General features: G+C 48.3%; 2 protein-coding genes across 6 annotated transcripts in view; one reads left to right on the forward strand and one right to left on the reverse strand.

Annotated features, from left to right (window-relative positions):
* Positions 1 to 423: 423 nt before the first annotated feature.
* On the reverse strand, positions 424 to 12136 carry MRPL14 (mitochondrial ribosomal protein L14). Of its 2 annotated transcripts, none has more exons than XM_038131817.1 (3): positions 12065 to 12136; positions 4817 to 4903; positions 424 to 1083 (listed from the first exon to the last, which is right to left on the reverse strand). In XM_038131817.1, the coding sequence occupies exons 2-3, from the start codon at positions 4888 to 4890 to the stop codon at positions 717 to 719; spliced, it is 441 nt and encodes a 146-aa protein (XP_037987745.1). In that variant the 5' UTR covers positions 4891 to 4903; positions 12065 to 12136; the 3' UTR covers positions 424 to 716. The 2 variants fall into 2 exon arrangements, with proteins under 2 accessions (XP_037987745.1, XP_037987744.1); XM_038131816.1 differs by lacking the exon at positions 12065 to 12136 and adding an exon at positions 6230 to 6273.
* A 44-nt stretch (positions 12137 to 12180) lies between these two features.
* The window catches only part of TMEM63B (transmembrane protein 63B), a 49349-nt gene continuing 41410 nt past the window's right edge, over positions 12181 to 20119 (forward strand). For 2 of the 4 annotated variants that reach the window (XR_005256312.1, XM_038131794.1), the window contains exon 1: positions 12181 to 12340. The gene's annotated coding sequence lies outside the window, so the exon portion shown is untranslated. Of the gene's footprint in view, positions 12355 to 20119 lie in introns of all 4 variants that reach the window. The other 2 variants (XM_038131791.1, XM_038131790.1) reach the window with 2 other exon arrangements.

Genomic DNA, 20119 nt, shown 5'->3' on the forward strand with positions numbered 1-20119 from the left:
GACTTTTCAATCTGAACCCAGCCCTTGAATTTATCTGAGAACAGTTTTCAGGGATCAGTCAGGTGGAGAGCACAGGCTGCATCTCAGCCCACCCTTTGGCTCCCCCCTTCAGCTCCCCTTCCTACTTCTGCTTCCCAGTCTGTGGTATGCCCTATTCAAGCACACTCCACTGACAGATGTTGCAGGCCACCGTGCCCTCCTGATTCTAATTGTTCCTGAATACTTCTTTTAGGCAAAGACAGAAACTAGTCCTTTTATTGAATGTGCCCAAAGCACCCATAGTTCATTATTTATCTCTCCTACTCTCCTTTGTGAATCCATTTTGTAGACCCCCAGTATGACTGGGCCAGGGATTTAGTCTTATTCCTGGGGAACTGGGAAAGGCAGAAATAGGGAAAAGAGAAAATAAGCAAAACAGCAGAAGGATTTGCATGGTGTCATTTTAATGATGACAGACCAGATTAACACCACAGGAGTAGTAAGGGTGAAGGACTGTTTCCCAAACATACTGCAGGTGTTCTGTGAAATAAATCAACCTTCTTTTGGAGAAAAAAAAATCAATATTTAAATTAGTTGCTTGAAATTCTTAAAAGGGAGGAGATATTCTTGATGAACATCAGCTTTGTAATGTTTCATGAATTTCTGGTGAAGGACCAAGGAACAGCTACTGCATGAAAGGATATGAAAGGGGGATTGCTGAAGACCTCTCTTAGCATTCATACAAAGTTGCGGGCAATGGCCAATACTTTGGAGAACTCGCCTTCTCTTCTTCGCAGTGTATAGGGTATTGGTGTTCTTATTCTAGTCCCTATTGGGTTTCCATTATCTTCTATGAGTACCACATTGTTGGAATCAAATCTAGGCGTCATGGTGGGGCCAGGCATCTTGTGCCCTACAATTAAAGCTTTCTTCTTTTCTCCTTTGATAGCCAGAAGGATCTTAGCTCCAACTTTGCCAACTCCAGTCTTGTTGTACACGTGGATACATTTTGGTGGCCGGTGGTACGGCGTGTTCCCCAAGGTGCTGTTGTCCACCACTCGCACACGGGTTAGTTTCTGTATTGCTTGGCATGCTCCAGTGATGCTACCAAAAGACAAGCGAGAATGAGAGACAGATCTCCTCAATAATCCTTGGGGAGCAAAGGCAAATTCACAACAGAATCTTGTCATTACACAAGCCATTCAGAAAGCACCAGCAACGAATATATACCGTATGGGTGACACACTGACTGCATTCAATGTGCTCTTTGAAAGCCAGATGCTACTTGGGGCTTTGCACACTCTTTACTAAATGGCAAATACAAAATGACCTTTCTACTCCGAAACACAACTAAAAGCTGGCATGAAGAGTGGCTTGCGTATCGTGGGCTTTTTAGCAACCGCAGATGATGCAGCTTCAATCTACAAGCAAAAAAATGTGCTCACTTCTGTTTCAAACAGCCTGTAGGAAGCTAAGACTCAAGTCAGGCTCTTTCAATCTTCACACAGTACCCAGCACTAAGGACTTGTATGATCAACCTTCCTTTCAATGAAGTCTGTGAGTCTCACAGTTCATTTTGTTCTCAGTAAGATGTCTGAGGTCCTGCTGTGGCTGTTCTAAGCTGTTCCCAACTAGAATCTAAGAGCTCACCACCTTCCCCATGTGGAAGGAATCCAGAGAGACACAGTCTCTTCTGTATGCTTGCTTTGTGGGAGTAAGAAACAACATAAATAAACCGCACAATACTAGTTGTTAGGTCCGACTCTGAATATTCTTGGGAACAGCAGAAACATACTACCTTATAGAAACCATTATTATTTTATTCAGTGAACTCAAATTTGTTGCTTGTCTTCAAATGACACCCAAAAACACCATTGGAAAAGAAGGAAGATCCTCTCTGCTGCTAGACAACTGCTTTGCAATGAGGTACTAGAAACATGCTGGTCAGAGCTGCAGGAATGCCAACCTGCTGCCAGCTGAACTACTCCGTGACAGCATATGGAAGCAACCTAACCATGCACGTCTTGTTTTTCAGACGTGTGTAAAGTAAATAGGGACCATTATCCCTTCTTCAAGAGGAAAGGCCTGTATTTGCAAAGCTACCTAAAAGATGAGCATGCACACCAAATGTGGTATGGATGGATATCAGCTGAAGCACGAATTTTTACACACGGTGAAAGACAGTGGAGTCAATTTGCATTAGTCCAACTGCTCCAGAGGTCAAGCACTGCCTTTCAAGATCTGTTTCCCACAGTAGAGGCCTACTTAAGCTTTCCTCTCTCTCTCTCTCTCAGAAGTCACTAATCTCTGCAACCAGCGATGCCATCCCATCCAGTCCCATCCCATCCTCTGGCAGGGACTGTGGTACACCACACTCTTTCTCCTCTGCCTGCCATCTGTGGCTGCACAACAGGGAAAGCAGAAGGGAGGAGGCTGGAAGAAGAGAAGTTGTCACACAGCAGTGGCAAAGAGATATAAATGTGACTGTCCAGGAACCACTAGACAAGAATAACTGCACTGGGAGAACTTTTTCTTTCCCTTTTTTCTTGATTTCCTCCGCAGTCTTGGAGAAATACCCCATGAAGAAAAGATCTCCCTATTAAGTTTTCTGAAGTCCTGTTCACCACTATGGACTGGACTTCACCTCCCAGTCATTGTCACTTATACGTGCTCTAAATGTATGCTGGCCAATGCTCACATGCAGCCCACTTAAAGAGAAAGCCAGAAAGACCTTGATACCTCCTTGAGATAGCTCCCAGGACTATCACCCAACCTAGCCCCTTAAGCATGTCTTAAATCCCCCTCTAGACCACAATCCTGGGAAGGACTATTCTTATCCTTTAAACTGAAGCTCTGACCCTTCAAAGAGTTAGAGATTCCCCAAATTGGCAGAGTGTACTGTGGGATTGAACTCCAAGATTTGTACAAAGCATTGTAAAATATGAAGTCTATAAATTTAAAACTTTAAATGCCTAGAGCCTGGAGCAAGAAAAAAAATAGCAAAATAGACACTATTAAAGTATGAGAAAGTATGTCGTGGTTTGAGAGGAAGTGAGTTTTTGGGAGGTGGTGGTGGTCAAACCAATAGGTGCTCAGATGTGAATATTGGCACCTGGTTTGGCCATTGAGGATATGGATACGCCTCTGAGAACACAGGGGTTAAAAGCGAGGAACTCCCAGGAGAGCTCTCTCTCTTGGTTCCGGTGGATGGAGAGGTCAGACCTCCCCTGCCCAGCTGCGGGCTGGGTGGGGGAGGAGAAGCCACGAGGCCGGAGGGAGGTAGGCCAGAGCCTTGGGCAAGGAAGGGAGGTGAAGGCCCCTGTAGGATAAGAGTGAGTTCCCCACAGAGATGGAAGGGTGGAAGAACTCTGAGAGGCATCGGGCAGCCCCCCTTTCCCAGGAGGGAGAGAGAGAGGTGCCAGTGCTACCTTGAAATTTGATAGCACTGGCCTGGCCGAGAAAGAGAAGGGGGAGCGGCAAGAAGAGTGCCCGGCAGGGCCAGCGTGGGAGTTCTGGATGAGTAGAGACTGTGATTTTAACCCTTCTGTGGGATGATGGAAACCTTGCAAATGCTGATCCTCCGGGAGTTGAAGGAGAAGAGAGACAGGGATAAAGTAAGAGGAAATGCGCAAGTGTGGTGTAAGCTGTGCAAGTGAAAAAGGACTGAGAGAAGTTGGGAAGAATTTTAGGTGAGAGGAGATGATGGAGTGGCTTTTGGCTGGACTTTTCTTGTATGGCCATGGACAGAACCTTTCCTGTAATACAGAGACTGCATTTTAGGGGGAGGCGGTGGCTTGGTGCCAAAGGAGTGATGTGAGTGGAGACGACAGGTGATGAAGTGATGGTGCTCTCGAGACCCCTCGGCCCCAGGGGGTGAAATATTGGGGGGGACTAGTGTCCCGAAAAGGTGAGAGACTGTCGTTTTCTCCTGGAACTGGGCGAAGCATCCTTGAAAAGGGAAACCCTAAAAGCAGCTCTGGTCCATGTGCAGTGGTGAGAGCACTGAACATGGAAGGAAGAAGTCACGAAGGTGTTTACTGAGTGACGTAGAAACACAACTGGATTCGGCTGTGTTTCCAGGGGAAGCCTGTGGCGCAAGAGGGACTCTTCTCTCCTTGATGAAATGAGAGGTGATTGTCGGAAGAGTGGAGATGGACTGAATTGATTATTTGAAGGGTGATGGACTGGTAAAATCTAAGGTTTTGTTTTATGATGTGGGAAATTGAGTGGGGGGAGGAGAAACATTTTGAAAGGTTTCCATTTTGCTCTGTGTGTTCATTTTATTGTAGTTATATGATAATAAAGTTTTTTTTCTTTTTTTTTGTTCATAAGTAGAGGCCTGCTTTGCTCTGTTTCTGATCACATCTCACAGTTGATACCAGGGAGAATAGGTTTTCATGGGGGCACTGGCATTGGGCCAGCACCAAACCATGACAAAGTAATTTTTCAGATTATTTTTATTCTAAATAGATTACAAACTCGTGAATAATTTTGAGCACTGTGATTGGCTCTGCAACAGCAGGGGCTCACTGTTGTTTTCTTTTGCACTTGCATGAGGAACACAGACACTTTCAACTTCTACTTGCAGGCCCACATATTGCTGTCAAAGGCCTAAAAGCCTCCTTACACACATATGAAAATGCAGAATGCTAGGAACCTGCAAATGGAGTGTCTGGGCTCACTTTTCAACCTATGAAAGGACAAGTGTAAGATTTTTTTTAAAAATGTATTACCCTTTTGAATTACAAATGCTGTATCTTATTCTTGATCAACTCAGCAGCATCTCTTTCAACCATGAAACATTCTGAAGAAAACAAAAGCAAAATTTGAAAGTTACCTGAACTGTCGTTGGATCACAGCACTGCTTAGATGGGTTAAGGATAAACCAACTCGTCTATTCAAGAGAGCCATTTGGTAGCCAACCCTGCATAAGAAACAAAAGAATTACTAACTCTGGAAAATGGACAGAATTTATTTTGCTTTCTTTCCTTTACATGAATCACACACTAGGGCCTCAGGACCTATTGAGATGCTGCAATCCACAGGACACAGAGTGGTAGCAGCAGCTGCAGCACACTACAAGCAGATCTACAACCCCTGCCTGAATTCAGGAGACAATGTAATTCAGACACATATACTACAAAGCTGGATTCAGTATCACTGCACTGCAGTTTCCTAGACACAGAGGTAAGGGCCCTTCTGTGTGCACTGTGAATCATGTAACAAGAAGCAGGTTTGAGAATTTCAGATGTGAACCGGTTTTGAGGCTGCAATGCCCAGAAAAAGCCATCGTAGTTACTTGTAAAAGCTACCAAGGTTACCTACAAAACCAAGCAAAAGGCCAAATAAGCTGCAGACTGGCATCACAGCTTCAGGAAACAATTTGCCAGACAAGAAACAAGTCAGAGCTCCATTGGGCACACACTCTCTGAGCATACAAAGGTGTTAAGCAGCCTGTTATGAGACGCAGCTACGCCGCTGCCAGTCTTGCCCTGTTCAGGCTGCCCAGAGAAGAGTTCCCTGTACTAGTGCTCACTCCATGCTGCTGCACACTGTACACTACCCTGACTGCAGCAGAGCTGGGTTACAAGGGTAACCTCCGACGGAGAACCACACCCTCTTCCCTGCCTACGTCTGTGGCAGTTTCCTAACCTCATTCTGTCAGACTGACTGGGACCAACTTGCGTGAGCAGTCACAAAGGCTTATCAGAACCCAGATCACTTTCCCAAACATCATTAGGGAGAGATGACCCAGGTGGTTATGCCGGCAGATCCAAGTGAAGGAAGGAAACAACACAGACCTAGAGCCAGGCCTCTTTCAGGCCAGCTCAGGTACAGCTAAGACTTTCCACCTGACTGCAACTACTGCCATGTGACACTGCTTGCTGTGACCTTGGCAGTGCAACCAACACGTGCTCTGCTTCTCTCCTTTCAAAAGCAAACACTAAAAATCCATTGACCTCATCTCTCTCTGACAGTTCTGATAAGTTTTGGGCCAAACTATAGTAATACACGGTAAAGCCATTTTTTAACCTTTATTTTTAAAATAAAGCCGAGTTAACTTCTCTAGGGAAAAAAAAAATACCCACAGAGCATTCAAATAGACAATGCCACAGCTCTTAATACAATCAAGTAAAGTCCAGCCTAAATCTTAACTCCCTCTTTTATTATTTTTTTCTCCAATGTGTTTGCTTACTTGGTATGTGTGTACGTTTTAGGGTTTGCAGTTGTTCTACAAAGCAAGTGTTACCTAAGAGCATGATGAAAAGCACGGGACATGTGCACCACAGCAGTTTCGAGTGATGCTACCACAGAAAAGCACAGGTGGCAAACCAACTCTGTCAAACAGGCAGGTTTGGAAAAGAACAGCAACAGCCAAAGCTTAAATTTATTTACAAAACAAACAAAAAACAAAACAAAACAAAAAAAACCCCAAACAAAACACAAACAGAGAAAAAAAAAAGGCAAAAAAAAGCCCCACTTTTCTGTGGGGTAGATGATTATCAAATGAGTCAAGGGCTTGCCCACACTGTCTCCTCTCTGAAATGTGACCCCAAAAAGACTGTTTGTGCCACATGTCCTTACCTGTGTGATCCTAATGCAATGACAGCAAGGCCCTGTTGCATTTACAGCGCTGCTGGCAATCAAGGTCCAATACCTGGCATTGCTGCTGCTCAGATTTTTAAGCAAGTTCAACTATGCTGACTTGCTTTAAGCCCACTGTCTGCCTGTATCCTGTTCTGCATGTGGGTGTGTTGTCTCCCATGTGAAAGAGTCACAAGGAGCCTTTGGATCCCTCTACAAAACACAAAAAAGCAAGTTGGCCTCTCTGTTGTCTTTCATGGACACTTCTTGGGGAGTTCAGATAGCACTGTCACCCCCATCTCTATTTCCTAGCAGGCATGGTAGGTAGCCTTGGTGGCTGGAGAAGGTGTGTCTGCTCATCCTCACCACTACGTAAGACCAACAAGAGAGGTTTGCGAGCTCCTGACAAGGCAGGCACAGCTGCAGGCTCTGCCTGCTGTCAAAGGGACAGCAGCATCAGGACCAGCATAGCCAGATGTGCTTAAAGCACATCTAAAATGTGCTAAAGTATTGCATAAACTCTGAACTCACTCATCACTCCTGGGAGAAGTCACTGTTTGTTTCTACCCCGTGGCAGCAGTGAAGGTTTGAAGTTACAAAACTACCAGCGGAAGCATCAACAGCATTAAGTGTCCAAGGACTGTTTATTTTTTCAGATGACTCAGTATCCCCTTCTCAGCTAAGAATTATTCCTCAGCACATTAGGATGTGTCACAAGCTAAGAAATTTCTTATGATTGATTATTTGGTATGAAGCATCCTGTTAGCAACTGAGTAAACAGGGGGGATGCTTCCAATTACCGGGAGGGTTCAGGGTGGAGGGAAAAGAAGAATGTATCTATGGCATGAAGAACAACATTCAAGGGTGCAAGTGTGTTCACAAAGAGTGAATCACAACTTCAGCTATTGTAACATGCCAGTTTCCTTTCTAGAAGGGAACAGCCAACAGTCTGGGTCTGACTCCAGGAGCTCCTCAACCAGACCCAGTCCCAGTTTGATCCCTCTGTGACTGTGAATTTCATCTCTCCCACCCTCAGTTTCCCCCTATGGAGTTACTAATTACTAAACAATTAAACTTTGAAGGGCACAGAAGCCATTCATTCTGCCACACGAACACTCCCAAGCTGGTGCCAAAACTTAAGAGCTGCTATAAATCGATGACAGCCATCAGCCCCACTGCCCCCAGCACTTCTCTCCTTCCCTGCACACTTTGCCTCACACCAGGGGGCGTTAAAAAGGCTCAGAGGAAACTGCACTTAGGCACACGAATGCATATGATCCAAGTTTGCTTCTGAAGGTGGCTCTCCCCAGGTCACCAGGTTTCAGTGCTCGCAGGTGTATGGGAAGAGTAACCCCGTAACCTTCAAGCACAGCAAAATTTGTAGGAATTCCCAGAAGTCTGCCATCGGTACTACCCAACTCATACAGGCAGGAGCGCACTCCAAAATACCCTGGACAGACAAAACACCACCACTTGCTTAGTACTTAGTCACTAATACACTCCTGACCAAGGATTTATCTTTGAAGGGGGTTTTGGAGGTCATCTAGTCCAATCTCCTGCTCAAGCAGGATTAATTTCCAAGTTCTTCATGCTAGGCAAGAGTAGTATTTAAACAGACACTATCCCAAAATGAGAAGCCTCAAAGGCAACTATTGATGTAACATTGACCACTCATAGTTGCACCAAAGCAGCAATAAAGAAACATGCAGAGGAATCTCTTGCTGTTTCTATCCTGCTACCCCTAATTTCTAGTAGTGGCTCTATCTTATGAAAATCACAGAGACACTCTGCCCCTCTCCACATATCTGTTAAAAGTTATCACAGACCTCAGACAAGAGCTCAAAGTAACATTCAGAAAAGGGTGAGGAATTTGTTCATCAAATATTCACTAAAATGACCCTATTTCCACTTCACTGAATTACACTTTTGAGCATGCAGTAACCTGCTACTGCAAATACTCTTCTCAAGGGCCCTTCAGCCCTACCCCATTCAATGCAAAAGACTGACATAAAGTTCCAGCACTGCTCAACAAAGAAACTCTTCACCAGTTATAAACGTATGAAGTTATTTACCCACTGCCCCATTTCTAGCTATCACCTTCAGTGGTTTTCCTTGATATTAAAGAACTAACTGGTATTTGCTGAAATCTTGAGTGGCTTTTGAATGGAGAAATTCTGGAAAGTTTCATCCCAGCTAATAAAATTGGAAAATACAAAAGATACATGAACAGTATTTTCATCAAATGCATGCAAACACATGAGTAGATCACCTCAGGGAGCTGAGACAGAGCAAGGACATGTGCCAGACAAGGAAGAGAGGATTACATATTCCCTTTAAATGAACATCAGGGCACACAGCACCAAGAAAGGAAGCCCTGTGTCCCCCCAACACACACTTCCATCACCTCCCTTATGCTGGCTTTAGCACTTATGTAAATCAGTCAGTTTTCAGCTAGCTCAGCCTGAAGGCACACGAACACTGCTGCAAGGGAATGTGGCGCAACACAAGACTGGGACTTCTCCCACTGGCAACCCAGCCTCATGTGGTGACAGCATCTCCAAAGAAACACCAGGAGACTGTGGACAAGAAAAGAATCTCTTGTAATTTCAGCAAAAACATTGGTGTGCTTCACAAGAATGGTCTGCATGAATCTGCTCCACTAATACAGCCATGGGAGCCCTGAAAAGGTCTGCATCTGAACACTTCAGAAGCCAGTGCAACAGCTCTGACCAAGTTCTTATCAGTGGTGTAGAGTCTAAAAAACAGTCAAGGCACCATTCCTGCCTTGCCTGCATTCAAGAGCAAATGTAATTTTCAGGAGTGCTGTCACCTGGCAATCCAGTACTACTTTCCTTTTTAATCACAAGTTTTGGAACTAGCCCTTCCTCCCTATATTCCCAAGATCTCTAATTGTATAATCATTCAGCTATTCCTTTTCCTTCTTTCTCTTGGCAACTCATCCACACAGACAGGCTCCATGGAAAACCAATGGATGTTGCAAAGCAAATGCTGAGGCCAACTACCCAAAGCCTGCTGTCAAAGCCAAAGAAACCAGGTAAAAATACTCTTCACTTTTATAGCTGTGACCTGATCTGCACAGTCAAACAGTGGGGACCAACATCACCTTTATTCTTTTAAAAGATCAAAACAGACATGCTCCAGGCAGCATAAAGATTTGAACTGCATCTGTCATCCATCATTAAGACACAGGAAATAAACTCAAGACAGTACATGCAAGGCAAATGCCTAAACCCCTACTCTGCCACTGCAGGTCTATTTATAGACCGTCTGCCACAGTGAGCTGCAGGAGCCAGCTGTGAACTAGGGGACTCAATCTCTTCACAGCTCTCCTCGTAAAGGAAACAATGTGATTAAGGGCTGCATGTGTTAAAAATACACAAGATATTCATTACCAAGACATAACTGGTTTTACATTAATGACAAACAGACCAGGATTCACACAGAGGAATTAAGTCTTTTTTAAATCTGTTTATGAATAGGATTAGCTATTAAACAGGATATTTACTGATCCAAGTTACCAACACAAACTCATTACAGGTATATCTGTTAGCAATTTTGAAGCAAAACACACTAAGCTCATTTTCTAGACCATGATCAGGAATGGCAGATAACAAATCTGCATGAAATAAAACTTACTTTTGACATTTTAAGTACCCAGAAGTCACAACTCTAAGTAATTATGGTACTTATTGTCCTAATATCAGAACACCTAAAATCATCGTATATATTCATATTCACAGCACTGTACTAAAACAGGGAGGGGTTCTTCCCAGTGCACCAGCAGCAAATTAAGCTACAGAGAGGACAACCATCTGTGCGAAGCCAACGGAAATGAGCAGTAGGGCAGGTACGGGATTAGCCCCAGAAGTTCTCTCTGGTGAGCCTGTGGGGTTAGAGGTGAAGCCAAGAAAGGTCTTTCCCCTGTCTCTGCCTTTTGGGAATCACATATGAATTCAGAGAACTGCCCACACCATCGTAATTTTACACTGCTGTCACTTCTCAAATGTCCCTTTACTGGTTTTAGAAGTATTGAGGTCTCAAGAGCAGGACAATGGTGGAAAGCCACAAGACCAGATTTGGTTCCCAGGCCTGACGTAGGTGGCCAGCCCTCAACCAGTAAGGTGCAATCACAACCCAGACTGCAGTAACCACGCTGGGGGGAGCTGTGGCAAGGAGAACAACACAAACAAGAAGGAAGAGAAAATGTATAGCTGTGTCTTGACCATGAAAAAAAGTCAGGAACAAGTGACCTAGACTAGTCGTTCACAGAACAAAAAACGATAGTGGCTCTAGGTCTTCCTGATAAAGCTGTACCAGAAAAGGATGCCTAATGTTGTCGGAATTCTGGCTTAAGAGAAACATGACCAGGAATGCTCACATCACAAGGCAGTACAGAGCTACCTGTAGCTTTGGTGGCCTAAGCCTCATTTCTTGCTCAGAAACTTCCCTTAACTCAGTCTGTCTCCATCCAAACAAGACGCTCTCAGGCAAGCCTGGAGCTCTGGAACCAGAGAAGGCAACAGAGCACTGATGAGCATCTGCATCCTGTTAAAAAGGCTGGCTTGCCCACCTGTTTTTACTACAAGGATTAAGTTATTCATGCTTTTAAGAAATATGTCATACAGTCTTTTCCCCCAATTGCCTCTCCTTACTCACTGGACCTCCGAAAGAGCTTTCTGGAGAATAACCAGGAAAGCACAGACTAGTGCCCACACTTCCCGAGTCCCCATGACACACACGAGTAAAAACTACACGTGTCAGGACACAGGAATTTTGGTCTAACTTTGCTGCATGACTACTCACACCCACAAAAGCCTAACCCCAGCATCGCAGCCCCACACGAATTCTAAGCAAAGAAACTCTCTGAACATGCAGGAACTTCAGAAGAGCGTTCTCCCTCTCTGCTAGGCCACGCAGCGGAGGCATGGAGTGCGGGAGCGCGGTGTCCAAGCGACCCCCAGCTGCTTTCGCGCGATGTCACCACCCTGGGCCGCGCTGCGTGACACTCCCAACTCGCGCCGCGCATCTTCGGGGACACAGCAGCAGCTCTTGCTCAGGGCTGACACCTCCCAAGCCCTGGGCACAGAGCACCGAGGGCACCTGCAAGCGGCTCCCTCCAAGGCATAGGCGGCAGGGCCGGGACCCGGTGGCAGGGAGGGCCCGGCCAGCCCCGGGCCCCACGGGCGAGCACGGCAGCGGCACAGTCCCAGCGCCCGGGCTGAGAGGGACCGTCCGCGCCCCGAGCCGCCGGGCCACAGGGCCGTGTGAGGGCTCGGCGCCGAACCCGGGAAAAAGCCAGCGTGCCAGGAGCAGGCCGGTGCGGCGGCGGGGCAAGGCCGGGTACCAGCCCTGCAGTACCGAGCTAGGCTACCCTGCGCTGCACTCCCAGCGTGCGTCCCGTCCCGTCCCGTCCCGTCCCGTCCCGTCCCGTCCCGTCCCGTCCCGTCCCGTCGCTCGCGCCCCAGGCCCCGCCGCGCACCTCCGCGTGGAGCGCGCGCGCCCTACCGCCCAGTGCAGCCCCCGTGCGCACGCGCGGCGCCGCGGCCCCGCCCCTCGCCGCTCTGCAGAGCCGGCGGCTGCGCGCCCCGCCCACAGCCGGGGCCCCGCCCTCCCGCCGAGGCCCCGCCCCCCGCCGAACCGAGCCGAACTCGGCCGAGCCCAGCGGTCGTCGCTCGCTGCCGAGGGCGGCGGAGAGCAGCGCGGTACCGCAGCGCCCGGCCCGGCCTGGGGACAGCCCGTCCGCGCTTGACACGGGGTAAGGAGCCGCCGGTAAGCGGGCGGGAGGTGGGGCACTGCGGGGCGCGGCGGCCGCGGCTCTTGTAGGCGCGGAGGTTTTTTGCCGGGGGGATGGGGGGTCCGCGGCGGCGCCTCAGGCCGTGCTGCGGCCGGGCCGGGCCGGGCGCGCGGCCGTTGCGCCGAGCCTGCGGCGGAGGCGGCCGGGGCCGGGGCCGGGGGCGCCGCTGCCATCTTGGGGCGGAGCGGGGCGGGGGGCGCGCCCGGCGCGGTGCCCGTGCAGCGGCGTGGGCCGCCCGCCGCCCCAAGGCCGCCCGGGGTTTCCTTCTGTCCCCCGGGCGCCTGTCCTTCGCCGTCCCTCGCCTCGGCTGCTGTTGGGTAACCGGGTTTGTGCACCTCGGGGGTGGCCGGACCCCTGCCCGCGGCGCGCCCGTCTCTTCTGCGGTCGGCGCTTTTGTGCGTCGCTCCTGCAGGCACTGCTGTGAAGCAGAGCAGCGGGATGGCAGGAGGCATGTTCCCAGGGTGGTGGGAGTAGCGCGGGGTTTTCTGATATTGCCCTGCTTATCCTCCCCTGGAAGACTTGACAAAGGGCTATCGGATACAGCTCGTGTCCGTGGCCAGATATCCAAGCCTTTTTGCTCTTGTCTTGGTCGCCAACCCCTCCACATCAGCAAGCCATGTTTTTCTCCTCCTGCTGTAGAGTGCACCCTTTATGTAGCTACCTCCTGGAGGGGGCATCATGCCAAAAATCTGTAATGTGGCTGCAGTCAGCCCGGTGTTCTCAGCAGGTTTGGTAGCTCTCAGCTAGATGGAGAGCAGGTGTTTTGGCGATTTGAGGTTCTGGGCACCTCCCTCCCTTGCTCATCCCGATAGTAGAAGCTAGAAACAAAAAGCCTATCAGTGTGTGCTCAGGGTGGCTAATTTAGTTGTGCATAGTCCTAGAGGAGTCCCTTCTCTCCTGGATTTGTCTGTTTGTGTGAAAGTGTCCTGCTCCATGGTGTCGTTCTCTGGAGGAAGCACACACGGAAGGCCATGGGCTGTGGGGCAGGAGCATCCGATTAGCGGCGGTCACAAAGCTGCTGAAGGGTTGCGTGGCTCAGGTGCCTTTTGGGTGGTGCCGCCGATGCCCCACCTGAGTGTGGAACAGAGCCTTTGCAAGTGCATGGCGGGGACCACTGTCCTTCCCCTCCAAACAATCCCGCTGTGCAGTCCCTAATAGCTTTTATTACTCTTAGTGCTTCTGCGAGAGCGCAGAGCTGACCACTCAGCTCGTAACTGACTCCAGGAGGACTCCATTCAACCAGAAATAGCAAAGCATTACTTCTAATGACTGCAATTAGCTGGTATCTACCGAGGAAGGCCTTTTTCATCTTGAGCCTTTTAGTAGCAGGAATATGCTATCTTTATGGGGAGAGAAGTCCATTCTACAGTCTTCACCTGGATATCGTAAGAGCAAAATAAACATGAAAGAACGTGCCTTTGAGGGGATTGGGAAGAGGCTCTGGTTTGACTCATAAGTATGTTTTGTTGCAATAAGTTTGCTCTATTTTTGTCTGTTCCTGTCTTTAGTAACCTTGGAAGGAACTGAAGCTACTGTATTTTCTGGGGGTGTCAGTTTTCATGTCAAGAAGGCATCGCCACGAGGCTTTCCAATGCTTCATTTTCTTGCCCTTTGACCGGAGTGTAGTGTAACTGTCCCAAATTGTTCTGAAGCCATGAGTTGAGCCAAGAAAATAAAAATTCTGAGTGTGCTTTTCTTCTAGTTTGCGTGGGGGTTTAATTTTTTTTTTCTTTCTGGGCTTAAAGTATCCTTGGTTATATTTTTCAGCTTTCTGCAGTAATAAAGTGGGCTAGGAACTTGCTTGGAGGGGTTTTTATATTGTTTACATGGGAAAAAAAATCTTCGTAAAACGTCTTCATTCTGGGAACTAGAACTTCCAGAAAATCCCAGGTATCCTGAGGTTTGCAGTAAAAGCTTGAGAGCTGGCAGTGCCCACACCCTGGTTTTTGTCTGTTATTAATTACACTTTGCGTGAGCCTCCGGTCACTGGGAGCCCTGCAGCATCCTGCCGGCAGCTCCTCTGCCACCCGCCCATCCACACCGAGGTACAACCCCAGCCTGCCTCCTTTCTGTAAGTGCCCCAGCTCCATCGTGGTGGCCAGGGTGAGGCTGTGTGCTAAAAATCCAAGGACTGCAGACAACACCTCCCGCTCCCACCCAAGGCAGTTGGGACCCGTGTCATCTGACGTGAAGCCTGCGCAGCCGTGTGGTGCTTGGGGAGGGAGGAGGCCCTGGGTGTAGGATACTCCGTGTGTGCTGGTAATTGCAGACAGCGCTGGTTATGGATCCTGTGGCTGATTTGCATATCAAAGCATCTGAGAGCTCTGCCGTGGGTAGGGATGGGCAAGGATGATAAGGCTTGCTGGAGGCTGGGACTGGATCTTTCCCGTGGCCTTTTGTGGTGCACAGATGAGACAAGATGATGGGAATGCTTGGAAAATGGAGTTTATCTCCATGTCCTTGAATGACAGGACCATAAAGGCTTTTTTAATCTAGCAGCTGCTTTCCAGAGGGTGGGAACCAAGCAATTCTTGGTGACAGTCCCTTAGGCTGCTCCTTCCCTGCCTCCTCCTGCCACTGAGGGCTTGCTGGGTAGCCCACAGTGTCGAGCCCTGCAGATGCCCACATACACCCACCCTCCCCATCATCCAGCAGCTCCTGCAGCAAATGGCCAATGTGCCAGCCTGCTGCTTGTTCTCCACACTGCCTCTCACACAAGGAGGCAGAGGCCCTGCTTGGAACCTCAAAGCAAAGGGGCAGATTTCCTACTGCCTGAACTGGCTCTGCAGGGCCTCATGTCTTTCGTGATAGCTCAGGAGGTGTTGGGAGGGGGGACAGGGAATGGCAGAGCCTTGAATGGGCCATGGCCTCTGAGATGCTGAATGAGTCAGAGGAAGGTTTGGCTATGTCTGATCTCAGTAAAGCTGTCTGTTCTTACTTCTGGCTCTGGAAATGAACCTGGGGAGCTTCAAGCTTGCTTGCAGGCTGAGCTGGAAATTGGAATGCAGGTTTCCAGGAAGGGAGAGAGGTAGGGGTCCTTGTGTCCCTCTGCTACTTTGATCTCAGAAAGCGAGTTGTGGCCCTGATGCTCTAGCCCCAAAGGACCACACCGTGGGACAGGTGGCCTGTCTGAAGGTAGCTCTGTGTTCATTGTGAGAGTGCCTGCTGCCCGGAACTGCAGTCCTCGTCCTCTTTCCTGTGCCCTATACAGCTCAGGCTCTTACTGGGATGGACCCCTCACCTTCCTATCCATAGGGCAAGTTGATTTGTGCAGGACCTGCCTTGAGCACAGCCTTCTCAGAAGGCACCTTTCTGCCTGCAGCTTTGTCTGTCAAGAAGCATTCTGGCTTGTGCAGGGTAGTGAGTTGGGGGGCAGGCCTGATGCATTGCCTAGAAAGTTGGTTAAAAGGAGAAAAATAAAAATCAAGGAATGAGAAAGAAATGCATTTGTATGTATGCATTCTGCAACAGAGAGAGGGTGAGATTCGCGAAGTCACTGCCAAGCTCGTAGAGCAAAGGCTTGCGGTATAAAATGGCTTTTCTCTGAGCCTGCAGGCCTGTGGTTGGCACTGCCTTCTTACTTCATGTCCTTCCAGCATGGAGCTGGGTGTCTGCCCTCTGCTCCAAATACAGATTAGCTGCAGGAAGCCTGAGGCTGACTTGCAATGAGAGATGCAGAATCCTCTCCTCCGTTTTTCTCTGCACAGTGCTCACTGCCCTTTACAGGGCCATGTTTGTGTGCTCCCTATGTGTTCCTTGCACATGATTGCTAAGCAGTCCTGGAAAGGCTTCTGTTCTCCCCATGGCTCTTACATGTTGAAATTGACTGCCTGCCATTCTCCCTCTTCTGTTTTCACCTCCCTTCCTTCACTCCTTCTTAAAGCCAGGTTGGGGAATGGAAACAGTTTCTCTGTATCCCAATGAGCTCATCAGGCCGCGCTCTTGGAGTGGCTACACAGTTTATATGGGCAAGATAGGCATCCTGCTGGCATAGCCCACTTCATCTGAGCAAGGTCTCCTTTTCTTGAGTGCTTTGGTCTAACTGTTGATGCCAGCAGCCTCTGCCCACATGGTCTTCTTGTGCTGGGAAGAGAGAGAGAGCTCTTCTTTTATGCATGCTGTTTTTCCCCAGAGAAACTGCCTGTTGGTAGTACAGGTCTGGCTTAAAGCAAGGTTTTGAAGACTTCAATTTCTGTTGGCTGTTTGTGCTGTTGTATTAAATAAACGGCTGTATCTCTTAAAGAACTGTGTTTTAGAAAGGCAACACATTGCATCAGCACAGGAAAAAGCAGTCACAGGCAGGATTCATGCTGCCTGTTTTCAGTGTGTTCTGCTATTGCTTTTCTGAACCACCACAGTCATGCTACCTCTGAGCAGCAAGCTGAAAAATCTCCCTGCCTTTCTCTATCTGGAGGAATGACTGCTGCAGACCTTTCCTGTGTGTCTGTTTGCTCTCACTCGCTGGAAGGACTGTATGCCTCCAGAGCTACCCACATCCCTTCCCTGGGTGTGCTCATCACCTCTGCACCCCTGTAATTTTTTGTGCAGAGAAGTTGCTTGCTTTGACACCCCCTTCCCAAGCAATGCTCTCTCGTGTTTCTGTGCAGGTCTCTGTTCCCAGCTTATTGCAGAGGATCACTGCAGACAGCTAGCTGCCACCGGTGGTATGACTTCTGGCTCTGTCGCCATGTGGTGTTGCCTGTGGGGAGGTGTTGTGCTTTCTCCTGTTGACCTGCGTGGAAGAACTGTTCTGAGGGGTTCCTTTAAATCATCCACCTGTCTCCTGACGTGTTGCTGACATGGGTCAGGGGCAGTGTGCTATTCTTACAAGTCCAATTTTGCACTAGAGTGCTTTTGGTGGGAGAGTGTTGGAATCCAGAACATCCCTCTGGGTGCCCTGGGTGGCCAGAGCCGCTGGCAGGGGGCTCTGAGACCCTGGCATGCAGCCAAAAACACACGTGGGGTTTTGATCTTAGCCCATGGAGCAAATTACTAACTCTGTATGAAGAATTACAAGCCACACACACAAGTTTAGATAGCATAGTAGAAGTAGTCACGAAGTGAAAGGAAGGATTTTTGAGTGCTGTACAGGGGGGTTTTAAGCCTTGTACACAGGGGTCCAAGTTTTGTACATGGGGGTAAGGAGATTTAAGATGGAGGGATTTGGGTGTGCCCTGTCCTCTTTCTTTCTCCTTCCTAGCCTCCATGTCTTTGGTGATGTTGGCACTCACAGATTGGTTTAGAGTAGAAAGTCACCATTCAATGTGTAACACGTAATGTATGATATAAAAGATGGCACCAGCCCCCTGGGAGGGCAGTGTGCCTTTGTCTGACCTGCTGAACGGGCCACAGCAGTTCAGGAGAAGAATCTTGTAGATAACCAACAATAAACAACCTTGAGAACAGACAACAGAAGACTGCTGAGTCTTTCTTCGAAGGCATGGGTTGGAGGAGGGACTTTTCCATCTTTTGGGGTCACCCCAATCCGGGGGTGAAACCCCACATCTGGCGTCCCTGGGTGGGCAGAAGACCCGACAGGAGAGTTGTGTGCTGGCCTGGCCCTGCTTTTGCCAGATAAACAGTGGCCCTTAGTAGACTTCGTTTCAGAACCCTTCAAAGTCAGAGACAATCTTGGCATGATCTTGTACTTAGAGGAAACTCAGATGGCAGCAGGCCTTGTCTTCTGCTTGAAGTAATTATCACATCTGATGATTTCTACTGGAGGGCAGAGAGCACCTGGCAATGACACATTGGGAGGGTCTCTGAGGATGGCCTCAGGATACTTGTGCTTTTGAGACAAAAATTTAGTGCCTTTGGGTCCCAAGGAAGATCTTAAAAGGGTTTCATCCTTCATCTCCCTGTGCTTATGGCCTGCACTCCCTTTATGTGAAGCCGTTGAGTTTTGGAGGCTCTCAGGTGATGCTGGTAAAGCTGACATCAAGCATATACAAGTGGGTGGTTTGGTTTTGCTGGGCTCTAACTCCATGCTTGAGGCATAGACCTGGAAATGAAATATTGTTGTGTGTCCGCTGAGCTGCGGTTGCTGCCCAAGGACTCGCTATTACTCACAACACAGAAAAGGCAGCTTGAGTTAGCATTAGTCACGAAGTTATAAATCTGGGAGGAAGGAACTGGGTTTGCGGTGGATGTGAAACTTGGTGTGAACTCCCAGCTATGGCAGAAGGAGCTGATGCAGCTCTTGGATAGAAGGACTTAGCTCCTGCAGGCATGGAAAAGAGGAACAAATAAAATATGACAGTAAGAGCTCTGTCTTCACCTTGAAAAGAAGGTCAGGGGTTAGGAGTTAATTTTAAAAAGCAAATCTAAGCACAAATCAGAATAGGTAACAGGACTATTTTGGTAAATTAGATGTGGTTATATGGGCAAAACCTTATGAAATTTCCCTATAAGTACTTCCAGACTAAGGCAACTTTTGCATGGTGAGCAGCCACCAGAGAAAACATCTGTTGAAGGGACTGTCCAAGGTTTGATCCTTTGAAATACAGAGGAAAAGAGTGGGACTCTCTTAATTCTTTTCTTAAGAAAAGAATCTAGCCTGTCTTAATAAGGTAGAATAAACAGTTAGTGTTTATTCTGTTAGGGAGGTGGGAGAATATGCCAGTTAAAAATCACCAGCATCCATTTGTCTGGAACGTAGTGCATCAAGTTGGTCAACACCCCTGCCTTAGAGGATGGCCTGCCTCGGAGGTGAGCGGGGGCGATGGACGCACGTAATAGGTCTTGACTTCAGTCAGCCTGTGTCAGTGACCCAAGTGTAAGCCTTGTAAACAAATGAGAAAGGAGTAGGAGATAGGAAGCATGCCCCATGTGGACCCTCAGCTAATGGCAAGGCTGTATCAAAAGAGTTTCTATCTGATAAAGAGACCCTAGCTAGGCAGGGAGGGGAAGATATTGGTATTGCCAGAATTTGAGGATTGAGGATTAGTGCTCTTCTGGGGAGCAGGAAAACACAAGGAAAGCCTTGTGCCAGGCTGTGTAAGGAATGACACCTCTAAGCTGCAGGAAGCAATTAGTGCTCTCCAAAGCCTTGTGCCAGGCTGCATTAGGAGTGACGCCTCTAAGGTGCAGGAAGCAATTAGTGCTCTCCTGAACAGAGATGAAGTGTTGCCTCAGATATAGAGGCAACTCTTGGAGAAGGATGTGCGCAAACAAGAGACTATCCAGCAAGGCAGTAGAAATTAAGGTCTTTAGAAATATGATGTGGGAGGAAAGATGAGAAGAACTGTGAGAAGGGCTGTGTAGCCTGAGTAAGAAAAGGTGGAGGAGGGAACTTCGTGGTCTTGTAAGAATGTACAGCAATGTACATTTTTAGAAGACTGTAGTTGTGATAAAGATGGGGCAGGAAGTCACTTTACCTGTAATTAGGGAGTTCAGACTTTATGGTTCCCTGTAATATCAATTGGGATAGTGAAGCAGAAATGGAGGCTGTCTTGAAGGGCTTTTTGGGGAGTTGGGGTGTGCATGTTAGTTTTGGAAGAAATTAGCTGAAAGTCTGTAGATCTGGATTACTTGCAAGTGGCTGTGCCTCAAGTAAAGAATCTTGAGGACTGTTAAGGCCCCTTCAAGGCTGCTAGTTGTAAGGAAGATTTTACACGTGGAAAGGCAGCAATGAGTAGCCCTAAGAATGAGACTCTACTGCCGTAGATGATGCTGGGGAGATTGATACTAAAATACACTGACTCCTATGTTGGTGCTCAGAAAAGGCTGCTGAAAAAATTG

This window comes from Motacilla alba, chromosome 3 (assembly GCF_015832195.1).
Source record: "Motacilla alba alba isolate MOTALB_02 chromosome 3, Motacilla_alba_V1.0_pri, whole genome shotgun sequence".
Lineage (NCBI taxonomy): Eukaryota > Metazoa > Chordata > Aves > Passeriformes > Motacillidae > Motacilla > Motacilla alba.